This window comes from Schistocerca serialis, chromosome 2, assembly GCF_023864345.2.
Source record: "Schistocerca serialis cubense isolate TAMUIC-IGC-003099 chromosome 2, iqSchSeri2.2, whole genome shotgun sequence".
Lineage (NCBI taxonomy): Eukaryota > Metazoa > Arthropoda > Insecta > Orthoptera > Acrididae > Schistocerca > Schistocerca serialis.
Window position 1 is genome coordinate 742,909,796 of NC_064639.1, and position 20,779 is coordinate 742,930,574.

At 43.0% G+C, this 20,779-nt stretch overlaps 1 protein-coding gene across 1 annotated transcript in view; it reads right to left on the bottom strand.

Annotated features, from left to right (window-relative positions):
• Positions 1-6,767: 6,767 nt before the first annotated feature.
• Positions 6,768-20,779, bottom strand: part of LOC126457947 (macrophage mannose receptor 1-like) — a 55,300-nt gene continuing 41,288 nt past the window's right edge. Inside the window, exons 5-6 of the mRNA XM_050094678.1 lie at positions 18,712-19,104; positions 6,768-7,151 (exon numbers count right to left, since the gene is read on the bottom strand). Coding sequence (XP_049950635.1) covers positions 6,985-7,151; positions 18,712-19,104 — 560 coding nt within the window. The 3' untranslated portion in view covers positions 6,768-6,984. The remainder of the gene's footprint in view (positions 7,152-18,711; positions 19,105-20,779) is intronic.

Here is a 20,779-nt window from a genome sequence, read left to right on the forward strand (position 1 = left end):
GAAAGATGTAAAATGTGTAGGGGCGGTGGGGGGAGGTGCGGTACGATTCCTACTCCAGAATAAAGGCTTCAAATGGCTCTGAGCACTAAGGGACTTAACATTTGAGGTCATCGGTCCCATAGAACTCAGAACTACTTAAAACCTAACTAATCTAAGGACATCACACACATCCATGCCCTAGGCAGGATTCGAACCTCCGCCGGGACCAGCCGCACAGTCCATGACTGGAGCGCCTCTATTCCAAGAATAGAGGGACACGAAGTTTGACAGTGCTGCAGGCATATATGTTGCCTCCTACACCATTTTTTTCACAAGCGTCGGGCTGAGCCCTTGGAAGTATATTTTTTTGTATTTATTTTTTATTTCGCAACCCCTTCTTTGGACCACGCCACACAGTAACAAGTCGACACCGGCAGAGGTGCTTAACATTTGCGTTAAACAATACATTACGGATGAAAACGCTGAACAAGTGCATTGAAATATAGCAGACAAACATACTATAAAGGTACTTTGTGTCTTAACACGAAATTCGCAAAATAAACGTGAAACAGGACCACAAAAATAACTCTTAGTGAACAAGATTACCACTAACCTTAATTAAAATGCTTAGCAGTTAACGTCCTTTGGTTCAATGGAACATCAATAAACAATTTTAGGTGAACATTGTTGGAATGTGAACTCTATTATGGCGCTAGTTCTTAACGTATCCAAATTCTTCCATGTACAAATAAAAAACGTTTTTCCGGAAATACTGGTGGAAATCATTAATTATATTTGGGACATATATCAATTATAAAAATTGTTATTTTTCCAGAATAGCATTAGTGTCTTAAAATAATAATTTTCTATCATAATGCTCACATTGTCAAAAATAAGAGAAATGACAAGTACACTTATAGTGTTTTAATTTTAGTTGTAATGTATAGTGTGCTTATATGCTATTAGACCAGACAATGTCCATTCGAAGCATTCTTCATTACCGAAGCACATTTTACGAAATGGAACAATGTATTCCAAACACAAGAATTTACTGCACGTCTGGCACCGAGTTTAGTTTTTCTATCTATGGGTCTAGGACATGTCACAAACATGCTTTCTGCTGTTCGTTAGAGGAAGTTACATTGGAATATGGGAAATTAAAATATGAATTTGTAAAATTATGGGAAACAAATTTAGATGAAAATTCCATAAACTATATAAATTTTCTCTGTCAACTTTTTTGAGAAGTTAGCGCTCAAAACTACTTACTGAACGACGCACTTATAAATAACCAACACAGTTTATATTACAATTTCAACTCATCACATTTGTGAAAACAGAGAGATAAACCCCAGGCAATAACACGCACTTTCTTCGGCCGCAAATTAAGCTAACTGGCGTTACCTACAATAATGCAATCTAGAGGCTGCTAAAGTAAGCTACCGAACCGTGCAAGTACGAAAATTGCCTTTCGCATGACAACTTTGTGAAATACATCGACTGGGACCATGTGTAGGCCAGCAAAGTGACGAAGGGTTCACAATGAACAGCAGACCACAAGCAGACCACATTCCAGCAAAAGATGTAGATACAACACTCTTTACAATTTTGGTTTGTAAAATATTGACTGAGGAAGTAGCATTACAACGAATTTATTCTTCGAACTTTCGTAAACATCAACTTAAATGCAAGGATGGCGATTATCGCTGAAATATCGGGTTTTCGTTATATCGGTTTCTCTCCACGCCAATTGCTCAAAATAACCGGTTTCTGAAATAAATGATTTTCGCTTTTTTATGCCGACTTCGGTGGCCGAGCGGTTCTAGGCGCTTCAGTCCGGAACCGGGTGACTGCTACGGTCGCAGGTTCGAATCCTGCCTCCGGCATGGATGTGTGTGATGTCCTTAGGTTAGTTAGGTTTAAGTAGTTCTAAGTTCTAAGGGACTGATGACCTCCGATGTTAAGTCCCATACTGCTCAGAGCCAACTGAACCATTTTTTCACTTTTTTATTGCTACAATTTGTCGTAGTAAACACAGAAACTGAACAAGCGTTGAAAAATTTTGACTCTGTTTCACGATACATAGAATTAAAATGCTACATAAAATAGGCAAATGAAAGAAAACTTAGTGCGTCCTGTTCGCTGCTGATTTTCTCGAAAAGTGATAAGTGGTTGATTACTATAAAAAAATCACCGTTATTCTCCTATTGACTCTAATGTCTTGGAACTCCGGTCAAAAACAATGATGTAATCGGCACTCATAACACTATCGGGGCATTATCTACATTGAATGTTAAGGAGTGAAAACTGAGTTTGAAGAACTCTGCTTTTCTTGTTGCTTCGTTCTCCTTTTTCAAGGGCAACAAACAGCTAAAGGCATATTACGTAGACACAAGTAGCAAGTCAGCTGCTTTCTATTTTTATTGTGTACTGTTAATGAATTGTTATTAAGTTTTTGATTTATTAATGTCACGATAATTTCCTCTGTCTTTTAATATTTCCTAGAATTTGCAGACAAATCTTTAAGCTTCTAAAGCAACTGAAGCATAGCACTTTATTGCAACTCTACTTCGCGAAGTATTTCCAGGCTAGCGTTGGTCTCATCCTGCAATACAACTGATGTGCAGCAACGACAGCGATGAAGTACCGTACAGACAGGGCGAGGCGTGTCTTGCACACTGCAAGTAGACGCGTGTCTTAACACTAGAATGCCCATTCACTAGAATGCCCAATGGAGGTCAATTGACTGCTGAGGTTTTTGTCACATTTTAAAAAGCTTCATTTTACAAAATGTAACAGAATTTGGTATTTCTTGTTCTTAAAAATGAATTTACTATTTTTCATATCAAATTATAATGTGGGCACATTCTTATCTGAACCTAGTAAATTTTATTTTTATGTTACACAATACAAAAATAAGTCAAACCGTATTAGTGTTAGGTAAAATTACTTAAATTTTCAATGCTTGTGTGTTACTCGGTATAACGATGGTGACAAACGTTATTATCTTAGGATAGCTTAGCTATTCACTGATTATACTTGTATTCTGTAACAGTGCTAGACAACTCAAGTGCACTTTTTGCTTATCCTTTCACTTGGACATGAACCACACAAAAATTTTTTACATATAAAACAACTATCTCCAGTTTTCTTATTGTCGCACATTCCAGGCTGGTAAGTTTTGCATGTAGTTCTCTTGGATGTTCCTTCCTGTCAGCAGTGGAGTCTGAGGTTGCTGAGGGCGACAATTTCTGACATATCACTAATTCTTCTACGACGTTCATTACAAAATACTATCGAGAGATGATACAACCAGTTATCAACTCGTACAACGTGTGCGCGTTGGTCACAGTCAGGTCCAGAATGTTACAGAAGACATGTACTGGTCAGCGCCTTGTTATGGTTTTGCACTATATTTGCGTGACATTTGATCTACCGCGTCTCTGTCGAATTTGTCATTCCAAAAATCGACTGTTTCTGGAGTGTTCGTTTCTGCAGCCTCATTGGCTGCTGCATTGGAGTGCATGGAACTAATAACAAGCAGATTTTTCTTACTCTTCCCTGGGTAAGATGTTATGGCAATGCCGTCACATTTATAAACAACACCTGAGTGAAGTACATCTTGTCCCTTCCTCACACGTGGTGTCATTTCCCTTCAGATCCTGTTCAAGGCGCCAAAAATGCTCGTATACCTCTTTTTCAGCTCTTTTGCCCGCTTGACAGAAAAGTTCTCCCCTTTTGCACAAAAGGTTCCTTGAGATGTAACGTTATATGTTCATCCAGGCTAGTACCCACAAGTATCGTTTCATTTTTCCGCAAATAAGGAAAAACCTTTAGAATATATCTAACCTTAGCGTTATGGGCAACAATACTTAATGCCGTTATTATCAGGTTTGTCACTCGTGTAGTGAGAAAATGGACATCGGCGTTTCGTCGCATATAACTTCTCATTCACAGTAAGGAATTCGGCTGGTTTGTAACATGCAATACGGTCATCTATAAACATGTACCAAACTTCAGATGCTGAACAAAATTTGTCTGCTTCTTTACGTTGTTTACGGGTAGCTATGATGTCACATGATTCCTAAAAATCTATTTCTTGCCATGTTTGAGCAAAACAAGTAGTACCCACTCACGACTCCACAAAACTCTTAAGACTCGAGCAGCATTTGCCCCTCCAGCAAACAATACAGCTACAAATGCTTCCACCTCCTCCAAATTCAAGCCGGCCTCTGTGGCCGAGCGGTTCTAGGCACTTCAGTCCGGAACTGCGCGACTGCTACGGTCGCAGGTTCGAATCCTGCCTCGGGCATTGGTGTGTGTCATGTCCTTAGGCTAGCTAGTTTTAAGTAGTTCTGAGTTCTAGCGGACTGATGACCTCAGATGTTACGTCCCATAGTGCTCAGAGCCATTTGAACCATCCAAATTCAAGTGCCACAAACTGTCGTTGAATACAATGCGTTCTTTTGTTTCAGTGCACTTTTTCAACAGACGCAACGTATTTTTGCTAATGAACAGACGAAGTGCACTGGCTGGGGACGTTTCCGTAACAGTGCGTTTTGCATACCCTGAAGGTCCAGCAATCTCTCGAATAACATTTTGCAGACTCTTCCCTCTTCCAGAGTTTGGAGAAGTAACTCGTGTCCGTGACGTTCCATCAGTCCCAAACTTTCGTTGACCAATGTAAGCTCTCATTCGAATATTCTTTTTTACTGTAGCACCTGCAAAAATTTGGATGCTATGAGATAAAATCAACGTAAATACAATAAAAATAGTTTATAATTATAGCTAAGACAAAGAATAAACGCGTGTAATATTAATAAACCTTTATATTTGACAATTATTCATACTGAAAAATTTTACTAGCCTCTTTTTCTCCCCCTGCGACGAGTCGCTGTACTTACATTTCGAAAAGCAAAGCCACATCTATCTACAGGAGTTACAGCATCATTGTGGTCATAAGAAACTCTGGGTTGGTCGTTATCATCACTGCTTTGTATTGAGACACTGGTGAATGCACATGGGGACCATATTCATCGTCCGTTGTGCCACTTTCATTGTAATTAACCTCAAACTCTACTACTTTGGACTGTGTTGGTAATATCCGAAGAGTTTCTATAATTCCAGTTTCAGAAACTTCGCGACTACGATAGCAAGCCATTATAGCTGCCAGTCAGTATACCCCTGACAAGTAGCAGAAGTGTAATACCCGTTATACGCAAACTGATCAGTGTTGGCTAGGAAAGGAGCCAAATAAATTGCAAATTGCATAGTCGTGAGAAGTGGTCAATTGACCGCCACTGGGAACTAAAAGATATTTGAATAAATTGTAGTTCCAAAGCAAAATTATTATGGAAAATTAAACAGTGTCTAAAACTATTAAAAGTCAGAAAATACAGGAACGGAGTATTTTTAACACCGATGACATTTACATCTCAAAATTTAAAAATGGTCAACTGACCTCTGTGCGGCATTGTGGAGTTACGCCATGACACACGGCAACAGGGACAACAATGCTGTACCAGTTCTTACGCCGTGTGTTCGTTGCTCGTTTCTGTCATCGTTATCATCAAAACAGCACCGATCATTTTTCCAATTTTTTTTTTTATAATGATACCATATTTCAAGTTACTGCAAATTTTATGAACAAAACTTTCTCCTTTTTTCAAAAATAAGGCTTTTTAGAATGAAAATTGAAGCACTACTGCTATGGCTAATTGATATTTCGTTTCTTTACTCGGTTATTACTAAAAACTGCCTGTTATAAAGAAATACTGAAAAACACCGCTTATTCAGAATTAAAATATGGGTTCGGTTTTAACTAGTCGGTCTTTCTCATTCCTACGTCAATGTCGATAGCGTATTACTTCCAGTGCCTTAAAAGTAGCTCATACGCATACAATCGTTAACAATATTATTATCAGCCACAGAGACCTAATTATTGTTTCTATCGAATAGCATCCGTGACCTGTACAGTATTAGTTTCTTTCCCTGTTTTTCATGATCAGAAATGGCCCGAACGATTTCAGAACTGTTATAAAGCAGAAGTTATTTTTCATAGTTTATTTTAATTGATAGAGGTCCCCATAATGTAACCAAGAAGGAAACATTTAAAAAGATAAAATCAAACATTGACTGAGATACCTTTCTAGAAAAAATAAAGATATGTTCAGGCATTAAACTTTTCTTAATTCCTCGCGTTGGATTCACGGTAGTTTAACAACTATTTTCTGTGCTATAGTGCAAACATTTGATCATCCGTAGAATTCTCTTAAGAGCTAAGGATACGTTTCATCGACCCGCGCAAGTGCACTTATTTGACGTACACCACGCAACTATACACCTCGCAACTGCTAAACAATAATGAGGTATCTCTTTGTTGATACTGCCGTTGGAGAAAATTTACAATAATATCACGAGATCGTATCAATATGTTTACTTCGGACATACAAATGTCAATACAACATCTAGAAGTAAAATAACATGTTGGAAACAGCAACAATGTTGAAAACAATTTGCTTAACATAGTGTCAATAAGATCTACGACTTTTATAAAAAACTTTTGATAATAAAAGTCAAGCTGAAACAAAATTAATTTAATAGCCTTTTTTGTTGGCAATTAATATCTTTATAGAAATACGGAGTTTTCTATGTGTGTTCGAGAGCGAAAACTATTACTTCTTCCTGAGAAATCCACAGAATATATCATACATACAATTCGTACTTTAATATTTCGACTTATATTTTATGGAATTAAAGAGGGGCAAAGAATATTAGTAAAAATGAGGTAGCTGATACAGCGGATTATATTTCACACAGTCGTAATATGAACACTGCACGCGATACACAGAGCTAAGAACGTGCTACAGATTACTGAGATATAATTATTCTCATTTCAGCTGTACAACTGTTCCGTCCTTCACTCGGCTTCGCAGCTTTACCGAGATCGGGACGGTCCCTTCTTTTCATTGGTGATATGACCTGTGTTCTGGAAACACCAACTTATTATACGGGCGCAATCTCACAGATGAAGAGGAACTTCTTGTCGCACAGTACGTCATTGTAGTAGCCTCTGCCCGTCAGAGTTAGGCAGTTCTCGGGTTTCCCACCGTCGACGTTGTTCGGCTCGTTAACGCCCCAAACCTGGAACTCCATGTCTTTTAGGTGCCTGCCTGTAAGAAGTAAACGAAGAGTCACAGACTGTAGTAACCACTTCTGTTACTGCACAAAGATGATATCACTAGGATGCTTCGAAAACGATTGTTATCTGCAAATTCATGAATGTACACAACACACACACACACACATACACACACACAAAGTCAAGAACGGAAAGAAAGAGGAGCACAGAAGAACTATGAGACGACACGCATACTCTCACAGTAGCTACAGTCAAGATATTACAAACATCAAAATGCAATGAAATAGCAATTACATCATCACATTTAAAAAAGTATGGAAAACTTATTCTTAGTAATTATAAAGTATTTAATAAGACAGGTAAGAAAAGCCATCCTGATGTATAACTGCATTAGATGAACTATGGGTGCCATCAGAGTTCTTTTCCCGTATTTATTAAGTTACTCTTCTTAGTAATCTTTGCAAATACTTCAAACGTAGCTTACTGCCTACTATCAGCGATGCAAGTAATAAGCTAATATTGGAGGTAATCGACATTATCATATTAAGACAATATTAATTGCGAGTCGCGATAATGATTGATCGAAAAGCTAAATATTCCTTCTCATTCGCACTGTTACATACGTTATTACTGAAGTTAACTTTCGTCACTGAAGGTATGTTCAGTATTCTACGTAATTTCATACCTCTAAATTTATATAACCTCGATTCAGCAGTTACCTTATGGCCAACATAAGACTTATCATCAGTTTGTAGTATAAACAACAACAAATGTTGGTATGATATTTGTGAAATATTTTGACTAAGTTCGGCCATCTATGTCTGCTTATGTACCAATGAATTTGACACAAGAAATAACACGGAATATTTATACTTGCTCATGAATAATCTTCAACACATACGAATTTACACGCATAATGAAATGCAAATTGTCGTTAACATGAACAATGGCCGAAATTAGGTACTTAGCGTTAATTATCGACTTAACATTAATTAACTGCTTAGACTACCAAAGAGATGCTTTCCTTAGTCGAATTAGTGACACAACATCAACGGCGTCGCAGAAAGCTTCAGATGTTCAACGAAAATAGATACTTAATAACGTATGGCACAATGTAACCAAAGGTGCTCCTCCCCTGTTGAGTCATAATCGCTTTTTATATGTGAATACAATTATTACCGGTGAACTGTAGCGAAAGCCACCTACAAAGCTTGAACGATGTAGTTCATGCAAAATCAGTGTGACAACTAAAAGAATAAGCGCACTGTGGAAGAAGACGCTTGCAATAGCATTGCCGTTTCGATATATCCCGAAGAGATCAGAACACGGAGAAGCTATGAAATATTTTTCAGCAGCTTACTGTAATGTGCCGTTGATATTCTCCTCTCCTTGTCATTGTCATGAGAGATGTAGAGACCCAGAGAAGACGGGGCTTATTTTGCCACAAACACACCCCACGACGGAAGGGAACCCGTTTGGAATGTCAGCAGTTTCAGACGAAGTACTACATGCTTTCACGTACGCCTTACTGAAGTTAGATGTTTACTGATACCAAAGATCAAAAATTCAAATCTGCAGTTACACATATGACATCGTATGTGAGAAAAAGACACAACCTCTTTGTATTGTCTTGTATGCTAGTTGTAAAGCTTTTAAAGAATCTGCGAAACTATTAGTAGGATTTACAGTCCCTGTGCTCAAACATTTGAAACATACCGACATGCAGAGACGGAAATGCGTCAGAAAATGTAGTAAGATACTTGAGTTTAAAAAAATCGTGTACTACTCGTCCGTGAATGATTTCATTTCCTGCTCAGGTGGACAGGGCGGTACCAATCTTTTGTAGAACATCAGTTCTACTTTCCCTGACCAGGAAATGACTGTGACAACCGTAATTCCGTTTGGGATAATAAGATGAATTAGAGATTCAGAAATTTCTTGACAAAGGAAACACTCGGATCGTAATATTTCATTGTGGATTTCCATTCCTCGCCGAATGGACAGGACTGACCATTACAGCTCTTGATCTCTCTCTATCTCTTTTTTGTGTGTTTATGTGTGTGCGTGTGTGTGTGTGTGTGTGTGTGTGTGTGTGTGTGTGTGTGTGTGTGTGTGTATGAACTTAAAAAACTGAGAGCTAGGCAGTGGACTTACGAAGAAGAACTAATTGAAAAGGAATTTCATACGATGGCTATTACCTTCAAATCACGTATAAAAACTAAAATTATCGTCAACTCGAAGATTGGCTTTAAGACGACAATGCTTTCCTAGGCGTAGTCATATTGCAGGTGGTACACCGTTATCTTCCTCTGACCTGACTTACGCAGCCAGTTGTAGGAGGAAAATACAGATTAACGTCAGCTTCAAACCACGTCCTGACTGGCAATTTTCCACATTAACTGTCATTTTCACAGATGAAAGATGCGATAAGTGACAAAAATCCTCGATTCACAGGATATCGAACACGAGACGCTTGCATCCGCATTCTGCTTTTTGCCAACATTCTCCTCTACATCTTTGGCATCACATACGTATTGCGTTCGTCGGCCTAGCCTGTGAGGGCTTACACTGATCAGTGACAACATTATGACCACCGACCCATTATCGATATAATTCCGTCCAGGCAATAGCAGCGTCACCTGACGAGGAATTACTGCTAGTCAGACACACGCACGGTGAATTTCCCGCAGTGTGAGTGAACATGCTGTTCTGTGTAGAGCGGGGAAGGGGCACGTTCTACCTGATGGCCCGGAGGCTGGGCACGAACATTTCGGAAACTGCACGGTTTTTCGACTGTTCCAGGAGTGCTGTGGTGAGTATTTTCAACACATGGTGAAACCTAGGTCAAACCACGTCCAAACGTCGTGGGGCTGGGCGGTCGCCCCTCATTATAAATGTCGGACGTCGTAGGCTCGGCAGACTGGTAGAACAGGACAAACAGGACAGGCTGCGAACTGTGGAGAAACTAGCATCAGATTTTAGCGCTGGACAGAGTACGAGTGTGCCTGAACACATAGCGCACTGAATACTCCTAACTACGGGCCTCTGCAGCCGAAGACCCATGCATGTGCCAATGTTAACACCATGACATCGGCAACTACGACCGATATGGGCATATGACCATAGGCAATGCATTTTGACACAATGGCAGAGCGTTGCATGGTGTGATGAATCCTATTACCTTCTTCGTCATGACTATGGGAGGGCGTGAATCCGTCATCTTCCAGGGGAAAAGCTCCTTGACACATATACTGCGGAACGGAGACAAGATGTCAACGGCTCCATTATGCTCTTGGGAACTTACACGTGGACATCCGTGGGTACAGAGGAGCTCATGCAAGACACCACGACGGCCAAGGAGTATCGCAAAGTGGTTGGGTTGCAGACCACGTACACCCCTTAATGACGATCATGTTTCCCGAAGGCAGTGGCATTTTTGAGCAAGGTAATGTGCCATGTCACAAGACCAAGAGTGTGATGGAGTGGTTCGAGGAACACAGTGGCGAGTTCCACTTGATGTGAAGGTCATCCAGAGTGCAAGATCTGAACCCGCTCGAACACATCTGTAATGTTGTAGAACGTGTTGTCAGAGCTCATCGTCCCCCTTCTCGTAATTCACGGAATTAGGTGACTTGTGTGTGCAAATGTGGGGCTAGCTCCCTCCAGCCACCTATCAAGGTCTCATTGCTTCCATGCAGCGACGCGTCGCCGCTGTTATCCATGACAAAGATGGACATACTGGCTATTAGTTAGGTGGTCATAATATTCTAGCATATCAGTGTACCCTTCATTGGCGTTACCTGTGCAGTTATTCCATCCGTTAAGTCCTTGTATTGCTTAGATATTACGTAATAAATAAAAGTAAAATTTCATCTTTAAAACCTAATGACTCCTAGAAACTCAGAGGTCTCCTTAAAACGGTTGAAAAATAAAAGTTTTCTAGTAAATAAAATATCATTCGAAGATTTATCTTTGAGGTTTCGCTATGAAAATAACACTATATTCCTAAACATTAAGGGGAACTTTCGTTTATTTCCTTCTTTTGCTTGTGCCGTTTTTCCCGCAGGGTCGGCATGGTTAATCGGATATGGCATTGTTAGTTGAAGGGATGGCCGGATGCCCTTCCTGCCGCCACCCCGTACACCCCCCCCCCACCCCCCCCCCCCCAGGGGAAGGAATTAGTGTACTCCAACTGTCTGCGACTAGTGCAATACATGAAATAGTGCGAAAGTGTGCAGATGTCTGCGAGCTGTGTAACTGAGGTGGTACGTGGGGACCAGCCCGGTATTCACCAAGGGGGATGAGGAAAACTGCCTAAAAACCACATCCAGGCTGGCTGGCTCACCGGCCCTCCTCGTTAATCCGCCGGGCGGATTCGATCGGGGGCCGGCGCGTCTTCCCGAATCCAGGAAGCAGCGCGTTAGCGCGCTCGGCTAACCTGGCGGCTAAACATAAAGGTGAATTATAGGTTCTTTATTCCTAAAATACCTGGGAAAACTAACCACTGAACCATCAAGCCACATATCATTCCAAAATCTTAAATAACAAGTCTCATTTGTTGAGCAACATCAAGAAAGATGTTGACTACTATTGTGGTGTAAAAATTTGACGATAATTGTACAGGGTGCACATAACGTCCGGGAACACTTTCAATTATTTATTGCACAGGAACCAAAGATTGTACAGATATCAACATATTTCGTTTTGAAGAGCAACTCTGAAAGTTTTTTTCCGTGTATACCGCTACAGCGTGGATTGGTAATTTGCCGATGGTCAGCGATAGTCGCAAACAAGGCGAGTCCAGGTGTGCTAGAGTTCGACAAAAACAAGTCTGCTACAGCTGTTCAACGGATGTTTAGAACCCAGTACTGTAAGGAGCCACCAACAAGGAAGCCTATTTACCACTGGCACAACAAATTCGTTACGGCGGGTTGCTTGTGCCCTGCAAAGAGAAGCGGACGTCCCAGTGCGAGTGAAGTGAATGTGGAACCATGTTTGCGACTGACGCTGACTATCGGCAAATTACCAAATTACGCTGTGGCGATATACACGAAAAAAAATTCAGGGTTTATCTTCAAAATGCAATATGTATGACATCTGTACAACGTTTAGTTCTTGTGCAATAAATAATTGAAAGTGTTCTCGGGCTTTACGTACACCCTGTATTTTATGACTTAAAACAAATGGATAAACACATTCAGCTACATGAACTAAAGATATTTGCGTCGGCAGCCCTTGCTTCGTTTAAGTAGAAACTCGATACTTAGTAGATAGGCATGGTCTTCATCTCCAGGAGAAGAAAACAGGTACGAAAGGAAGGTAGAGCATAATTATTTCAGAGCCATCCATTTTTCTGTTTAAACATCCACCAAAGTTCTCTTGGAAGCGGCGTCTTAATAAAAAATAATGCACTTCAGAATTTTAGAAATTCAAATCAAATATCGTTAAGGAACAGGAGCAGTTACTGAGGCTATCTCTCCAGTACATAAGCATGTGTTGTGTCATAAAATAAAGATTCTACAAATTGTGTTTTGCAATAGCAGAACGGTTAACCTCATATCGTACAAGCACGCAATCGATACCCCAACTAATAACCTCCACGATGATGATGTAACAAGGTTTACGCCTTTCTCTGAGTCCACTGGAAGTATAAACTTTGTATAGTAGATATTGATACTACGCATAACTTTCTTCACTACTGGAAGTGTGTTACCTCAGTGTAATAAACACAAGTAATACTTATTCTCTCCTCTCACTGCTGCTGTTGAAACCTAATGGAAAATTTAATCGACATTGGATTGACCTTATATGTCAAACAGTTCAACTAACAACAACGTTATTGCCCCAAGATGAAACGCATTTCTTTGAAATAACAATTGGTTTCGTTAAGTTAGCCCAAGATTACTTTGTTTAAAGAGCTGCTGTGATTTATAAAGACTTGTCTGTTTGTTATTCCCACAAATTTCAGACTTTTTTCAAAGTGAAACTAGTTTGTGCCTTTTTAGGTTGAGCCTATAAATTTTTATTATTGAATTCCAGATTGAGCCCGACACATACGTTTATAAAAAAAACATTTTTCTCGAAAATAGGTAACTATTTTTTCTGGCAAAATTCCACGAAAATAAGGAAAGATAGTCCTAGAAAGTACCAGAATCATTTCAAAACGAATGGCTCCCTTTATTTTCATGGAAACGACAGCTGATACAGCAAAAACAATACAAATAACAAACTTAAAGTAAGATTTCAGGTACGTACTGTTATTTATCCACATAGTCACCACTATTCGTTACGCACTTTAGACAACGCTCAGTAAGAACGCTTCATGCCGCGCTCATAATAACCTGAACCAGCTGAGGCTAGCCACAGCTTTGTCGACAGCAACCATGCAGGGAAAATTTAGGGGATGTAGTTTGTCTTCCATGAAGCCAAAGAGAGGGAAGTCTGAATGTCCCAAATCAAGAGTGCACCTTGAATGTTGTACGACAGTCTAGCTAAATTTCGTATTGAATCCAACGATATCAGTACTGCTGTGTATCTTCTTCTTTGTCATGACTCTGGAAATTTGTGCTTTACTCTTAGTCATATATGCCTTGTATCATTTTAAATTGACATTTGTCTTATAGACTAAGAAATCCGAAAGAAGAAAACACCTCCTGTTTCAGAGGACTGTGCACATCACGTCGCCTGCAGCGGCGTGGGTATTGAACTTCTCAGTTACCACAGAATTCACATATCGTCATTGCATGGACTGTGTTTTGGTCTGCAATGGAGCCACGCCGACGCATATCCAGTGATGCTGACATTGAGATAATTTTCACTACTAACCCCATATTGGTCCAGCAGGTCCAGATAAGTTTTAGTTCGATGAATTTTTTGTCGCTTGTTATAACTGAGGGAAAGTAACACACTAGCTGAGGTGTTACAGATGACAATGATCTGTTCATAACAAATCATCCTAAATGTTTTGAGACTGGAGTAAAGAACAAGAGAAAAGTGAAGGTGCTTCTGGTGTTCTACGTAGTCTCCCCCTCCTTCCAAAGAATGCTTACACAACTACGTTAAAAACTATCTAAATTTTCGTCTGGGATGTTTATCAACACACAGGTCACATTAATATGAACGTCGTTTATGCCACCTAAGCGCTGACTCGACATGTGAATTTCGGAAATTTCATCGTTTTATGGTAGCTTCGTGTTGACAACAGAGTCTACATCTACATTTATACTCCGCAAGCCACCTAACGGTGTGTGGCGGAGGGCACTTCACGTGCCACTGCATTACCTCACTTTCCTGTTCTATTCGCGTATAATTCGCGGGAAGAACGACTGCCAGAAAGCCTCCGTGCGCCCTCGAATCTCTCTAATTTTACATTCGTGATTTCCTCGGGAGGTATAAGTAGGGGGGAAGCAATATATTCGATACCTCATCCAGAAACGCACCCTCTCGAAACCTGGACAGCAAGCTACACCGCGATGCAGAGCGCCTCTCTTGCAGAGTCTACCACTTGAGTTTGCTAACAACTCCGTCACGCTATCACGCTTACCAAATAACTCTATGACGAAATGCGCCGCTCTTCTTTGCATCTTTTCTATCTCCTCTGTCAACCCGACATGGTACGGATCCCACATTGATAAGCAATACTGAAGTATAGGTCGAACGAGTGTTTTGTAAGCCACCTCCTATGTTGATGGACTAAATTTTCTAAGGACTCTCCCAATGAATCTCAACCTGACACCCGCCTTACCAACATTTAATTTTATATGATCATTCCACTTCAAATCGTTCCGTACGCATACTCGCAGATATTTTACAGAAGTAACTGCTACCAGTGTTTGTTCCGCTATCATATAATCATACAATAAAGGATCCTTCTTTATGTGAATTCGCAATTCAATACATTTGTCTATGTTAAAGGTCAGTTGCCACTCGGTGCACCAAGTGCCTATCCGCTGCAGATCTTCCTGCATTTCGCTGCAATTTTCTAATGCTGCAACTTCTCTGGGATGATTCTTTCCCAGAAAAGAGTTGTTTGTGTTTTGCATTTCTATCAGACTGTGTCAGACTCGTTCGGGAGCCAAGGTGTGCAAGGCAAACTTTGCACAGACTGTTCTTTTCTTCGAAACACAGTTGGAGAATTCGAACACTTCGCTTATAAATGTTGTTCCGTCGTGATTTTTTACACGACAACGTTGGCACACTACAGTCACACGTCCACTGCCTGCTCACATCTGACGGGTGGACCGTGTATTTGTTGTTCATACAGTCGTTAGTTCAAACTGCTGTAGGTACTGCGCTGACGTCACTTCTGCTACAGGAATAAAATCAATCTCGGAACTATTTGAACAGACGGTGTACAATTCCCTTATCGTAATCTGGAAGATAAACTGATCTAGACGCCGTTCATTACGAGCCATGACTGTTGAGCAAGGCAGACTGGAACGTGGTTTATCGTGCACATCGTTTTCACCGCTATAGAAGTGTCATTTTGGAATCCTCTGCTGCTTCTGCTGCTGCTGCAACACTACACTACTGGCCATTAAAATTGCCACACCAAGAAGATATGCAGATGATAAACGGGTATTCATTGGACAAATATATTATACTAGAACTGACATGTGATTACATTTTCACGCAATTTGGGTGCATAGATCCTGAGAAATCAGTACCCAGAACAATCACCTCTGCCCGTAATAACGTCCTTGATACGTCTGGGCATTGATTCAAACAGAGCTTGGAGGGTGTGTACAGGTACAGCTGCCCATGCAGCTTCAACACGATACCACGGTTCATCAAGAGTAGTGACTGGCGTATCGTGACGAGCCAGTTGCTCGGCCACCGATGACCAGACGTTTTCAATTGGTGAGAGATCTGGAGAACGTGCTGGCCAGTGCAGCCATCGAACATTTTCTGTGTCCAGAAACGCCCGTACAAGACCTGCAACATGCGGTCGTCCATTATCCTGCTGAAATGTAGGGTTTCGCCAGGATCGAATGAAGGGTAGAGCCACGGGTCGTAACACATCCGAAATGTAACGTCCACTGTTCAAAGTGCCATCAATGCGAATAAAAGGTGATCGGGACGTGTAACAAATGGCACCCCATACCATCACGCCGGGTGATACGCCAGTATGGCGATGACGAATACACGCCTCCAATGTGCGTTCACCGCGAGGTCGCCAAACACGGATGCGATCATCATGATGCTATAAACAGAACCTGGATTCATCCGAAAAAATGTCGTTTTGCCATTCGTGCACCCAGGTTCGTCGTTCAGTACACTATCGCAACGGTCCTGTCTGTGATGCAGCGTCAAGGGTAACCGCAGCCATGGTCTCCGAGCTGATAGTCCATGCTGCTGCAAACGTCGTCGAACTGTTCGTGCAGATGGTTGTTGTCTTGCAAACGTCCCCATCTATTGACTAAGGGATCGAGACGTGGCTGCACGTCCGTTACAGGCATGCGGATAAGACGCCTGTCATCTCATCTGCTAGTGATACGAGACTGTTTGGATCCAGCATGGCGTTCCTTATTACCCTCCTGAACCCACCGATTCCATATTCTCTTAACAGTCATTGGATCTCGACCAACGCGGGCAGCAGTGTCGCTATACGATAAACCGCAATAGCGATAGGCTACAATCCGACCTTTATGAAAGTCGGAAACGTGATGGTACGCATTTCTCCTCCTTACACGAGGCATCACAACAACGTTTCACCAGGCAACACCAGCCAACTGCTGTTTGTGTATGAGCAATCGGTTGGAAACTTTCCTCATGTCAGCACGTTGTAGGTGTAGCCACCGGCGACAACCACGTGTGAATGCTCTGAAAAGCTACTCATTTGCATATCAGAGAATCTTATTCCTGTCGGTTAAACTTCGCGCCTGTAGCACGTCATCTTCTTGGTGTAACTACACTCCTGGAAATTGAAATAAGAACACCGTGAATTCATTGTCCCAGGAAGGGGAAACTTTATTGACACATTCCTGGGGTCAGATACATCACATGATCACACTGACAGAACCACGGGCACATAGACACAGGCAACAGAGCACGCAGAATGTCGGCACTAGTACAATGTATATCCACCTTTCGCAGCAATGCAGGCTGCTATTCTCCCATGGAGACGATCGTAGAGATGCTGGATGTAGTCCTGTGGAGCGGCTTGCCATGCCATTTCCACCTGGCGCCCCAGTTGGACCAGCGTTCGTGCTGGACGTGCAGACCGCGTGAGACGACGCTTCATCCAGTCCCAAACATGCTCAATGGGGGACAGATCCGGAGATCTTGCTGGCCAGGGTAGTTGACTTACACCTTCTAGAGCACGTTGGGTGGCACGGGATACATGCGGACGTGCATTGTCCTGTTTGAACAGCAAGTTCCCTCGCCGGTCTAGGAGTGGTAGAACGATGGGTTCGATGACGGTTTGGATGTACCGTGCACTATTCAGTGTCCCTCGACGATCACCAGTGGTGTACGGCCAGTGTAGGAGATCGCTCGCCACACCATGATGTCGGGTGTTGGCCCTGTGTGCCTCGGTCGTATGCAGTCCTGATTGTGGCGCTCACCTGCACGGCGCCAAACACGCATACGACCATCATTGGCACCAAGGCAGAAGCGACTCTCATCGCTGAAGACGACACGTCTCCATTCGTCCCTCCATTCACGCCTGTCGCGACACCACTGGAGGCGGGCTGCACGATGTTGGGGCGTGAGCGGAAGACGGCCTAACGGTGTGCGGGACCGTAGCCCAGCTTCAAGGAGACTGTTTCGAATGGTCCTCGCCGATACCCCAGGAGCAACAGTGTCCCTAATTTGCTGGGAAGTGGCGGTGCGGTCCCCTACGGCACTGCGTAGGATCCTACGGTCTTGGCGTGCATCCGTGCGTCGCTGCGGTCCGGTCCCAGGTCGACGGGCACGTGCACCTTCCGGAGACCACTGGCGACAATATCGATGTACTGTGGAGACCTCACGCCCCACGTGTTGAGCAATTCAGCGGTACGTCCACCCGGCCTCCTGCATGCCCACTATACGCCCTCGCTCAAAGTCCGTCAACTGCACATACGGCTCACGTCCACGCTGTCGCGGTATGCTACCAGTGTTAAAGACTACGATGGAGCTCCGTATGCCACGGCAAACTGGCTGACACTGACGGCGGCGGTGCACAAATGCTGCGCAGCTAGCGCCATTCGACGGCCAACACCGCGGTTCCTGGTGTGTCCGCTGTGCCGTGCGTGTGATCATTGCTTGTACAGCCCTCTCGCAGTGTCCGGAGCAAGTATGGTGGGTCTGACACACCGGTGTCAATGTGTTCTTTTTTCCATTTCCAGGAGTGTATTTTAATGACCAATAGTGTATGTCCCACGAGAACAAAACCAGCGACCAGATTAGTCCTGCACCGACATAATCTGGCTCGGACAATCAACGTCGACGCTAAACGTAGGAGGCATCGATTCGGGGTGACCTCTATGCGACAGAGGTTTTCATTTTAACATTTGGAGATGTATACATCAAGAAACGAACAGTGTACGATGTGTGTTTATGGCAATAACTCCGATGCGACAACTTTAACGGACACTGAATGTGGTGCTTACCTGTTTCGGTGACGAAGTCGCCTTCAACAGCTTCATCCGTGAAGCCTATGAAGTAGCCATCATACTTCGGCTCGACGAGTCTCAGCAACGCCTCACCGCGGCGCCACGTGTCAGTGACAGCGAGCGTCGCGTTCTCTGAGTGACACACCTCTGCTGCGTCCGCATATGCTCTTTTATCCGTGTGCACCTTGTAGAAGCGCCCTGCGTCCGCCGACCATGTGTAGCCATCGGGAAGGCCCACCGAAAGCCGACGCTCACACAAGAAAGGCGCTGGATTCTCGCAATTCACGTCGTTCAGCAGTCCGTCGTTGCGGACGTCGACGCAGTCTTCTTCTATACCATTACCGTTGTTGGGCTCATTAGGCTGCCATGGCAGGTACCTCACTGGACGACCTGGTACAGTACAGGGGGTTCAATAAGAAACAGGATTAGGTTAACTATATCGTAAACGGATCGGCACGTATTACATTAGAACCAGCCAAACTTGGGCACAGTGTAGAGGAAAAAAATAATAACGGTAAAGTGCACATACGGGAAGTAGCTCATTAAAACTGTAAGTAGAGTCCGTTTTGCAGACAACGCGAAGTAAACATATGCATTTTGTTTGAAAAATATCATAGGTTGGTTGGTTGGTTTGAGGAAGGAGACCAGACAGCGTGGTCATCGGTCTCACCGGATTTGGGAAGGATGGGGAAGGAAGTCGGCCGTGCCCTTTCAGAGGAACCATCCCAACATTTGCCTGGAGCGATTTAGGGAAATCACGGAAAACCTAAATCAGGATGGGCGGACGCGGGATTGAACCGTCGTCCTCCCGAATGCGAGTCCAGTGTCTAACCACTGCGCCACCCCGCTCGGTGAAAAAATATCATATTATCGCCTTGAGTTTCAGTAGGTTCAATAGTCTGGCCATCATCGGGTGCATAAGAATATTCACAGCATCATGTTAGTCAAAATATAATCATACAATACTGGCCATTAAAATTGCTACACCACGAAGATGCCGTGCTATAGGCGCGAAATTTAACCGACAGGAAGAAGATGCTGTGATATGCAATTGGTTAGCTTTTCAGAGCATTCGCACAAGTTTGGCGCCGGTGGAGACACCTACAACGTGCTGACATGAGGAAAGTTTCCAACTGATTTCTCATACACAAACAGCAGTTGACTGCCGTTACCTGGTGAAACGTTGTTGCGGTGCCACGTGTAAGGAGGAGAAATGCGTACTATAACGATTCCGACTTTGTTAAAGGACGCATTGTAGCCTATCGCGATTGCGGTTTATCGTATCGCGACATTGTTGCTCGCGTTGGTCGAGATCCAATGACTGTTACCAGAATATGGAATCGGTGCGTTCAGGAGGGTAATACGGAACGCCGTGCTGGATCCCAACGGCCTCGCATCACTAGCAGTCGACATGACAGGCATCTTATCCGCATGGCTGTAACGGATCGATCCCCGAAGCAACAGATGGGACGTTTGCAACATAACAACCTTCTGCATGAACAGTTCGACTACGTTTGCAGCAGAATGGACTATCAGCTCGGAGATCATGGCTGCAGTTACCCTTGACGCTGCATCACGGACAGGAGCGCCTGCGATGGTGTACTCAACGACGAACCTGGGTGCACGAATGGCAAAACGTCATTTTTTCGGATGAATCAAGGTTCTATTTGCAGCATCATGATGGTCGCATCCGTGTTTGGCGACCTTGCGGTGATCGCAAATTGGAAGCGTGTATTCGTCATCGCCATACCGGCGTATCACCCGGCGTGATGGTATGGTGTGCCATTTGTTACACGTCCCGATCACCTTTTATTCGCATTGATGGCACTTTGAACAGTGGACGTTACATTTCGGATGTGTTACGACCCGTGGCTCTACCCTTCATTCGATCCTGGCGAAACCCTACATTTCAGCAGGATAATGGACGACCGCATGTTGCAGGTCTTGTACGGGCGTTTCTGTATACAGAAAATGTTCGACTGCTGCCCTGGCCAGCACATTCGCCAGATCTCTCACCAAATGAAAACGTCTGGTCAATGGTGGCCGAGCAACTGACTCGTCACAA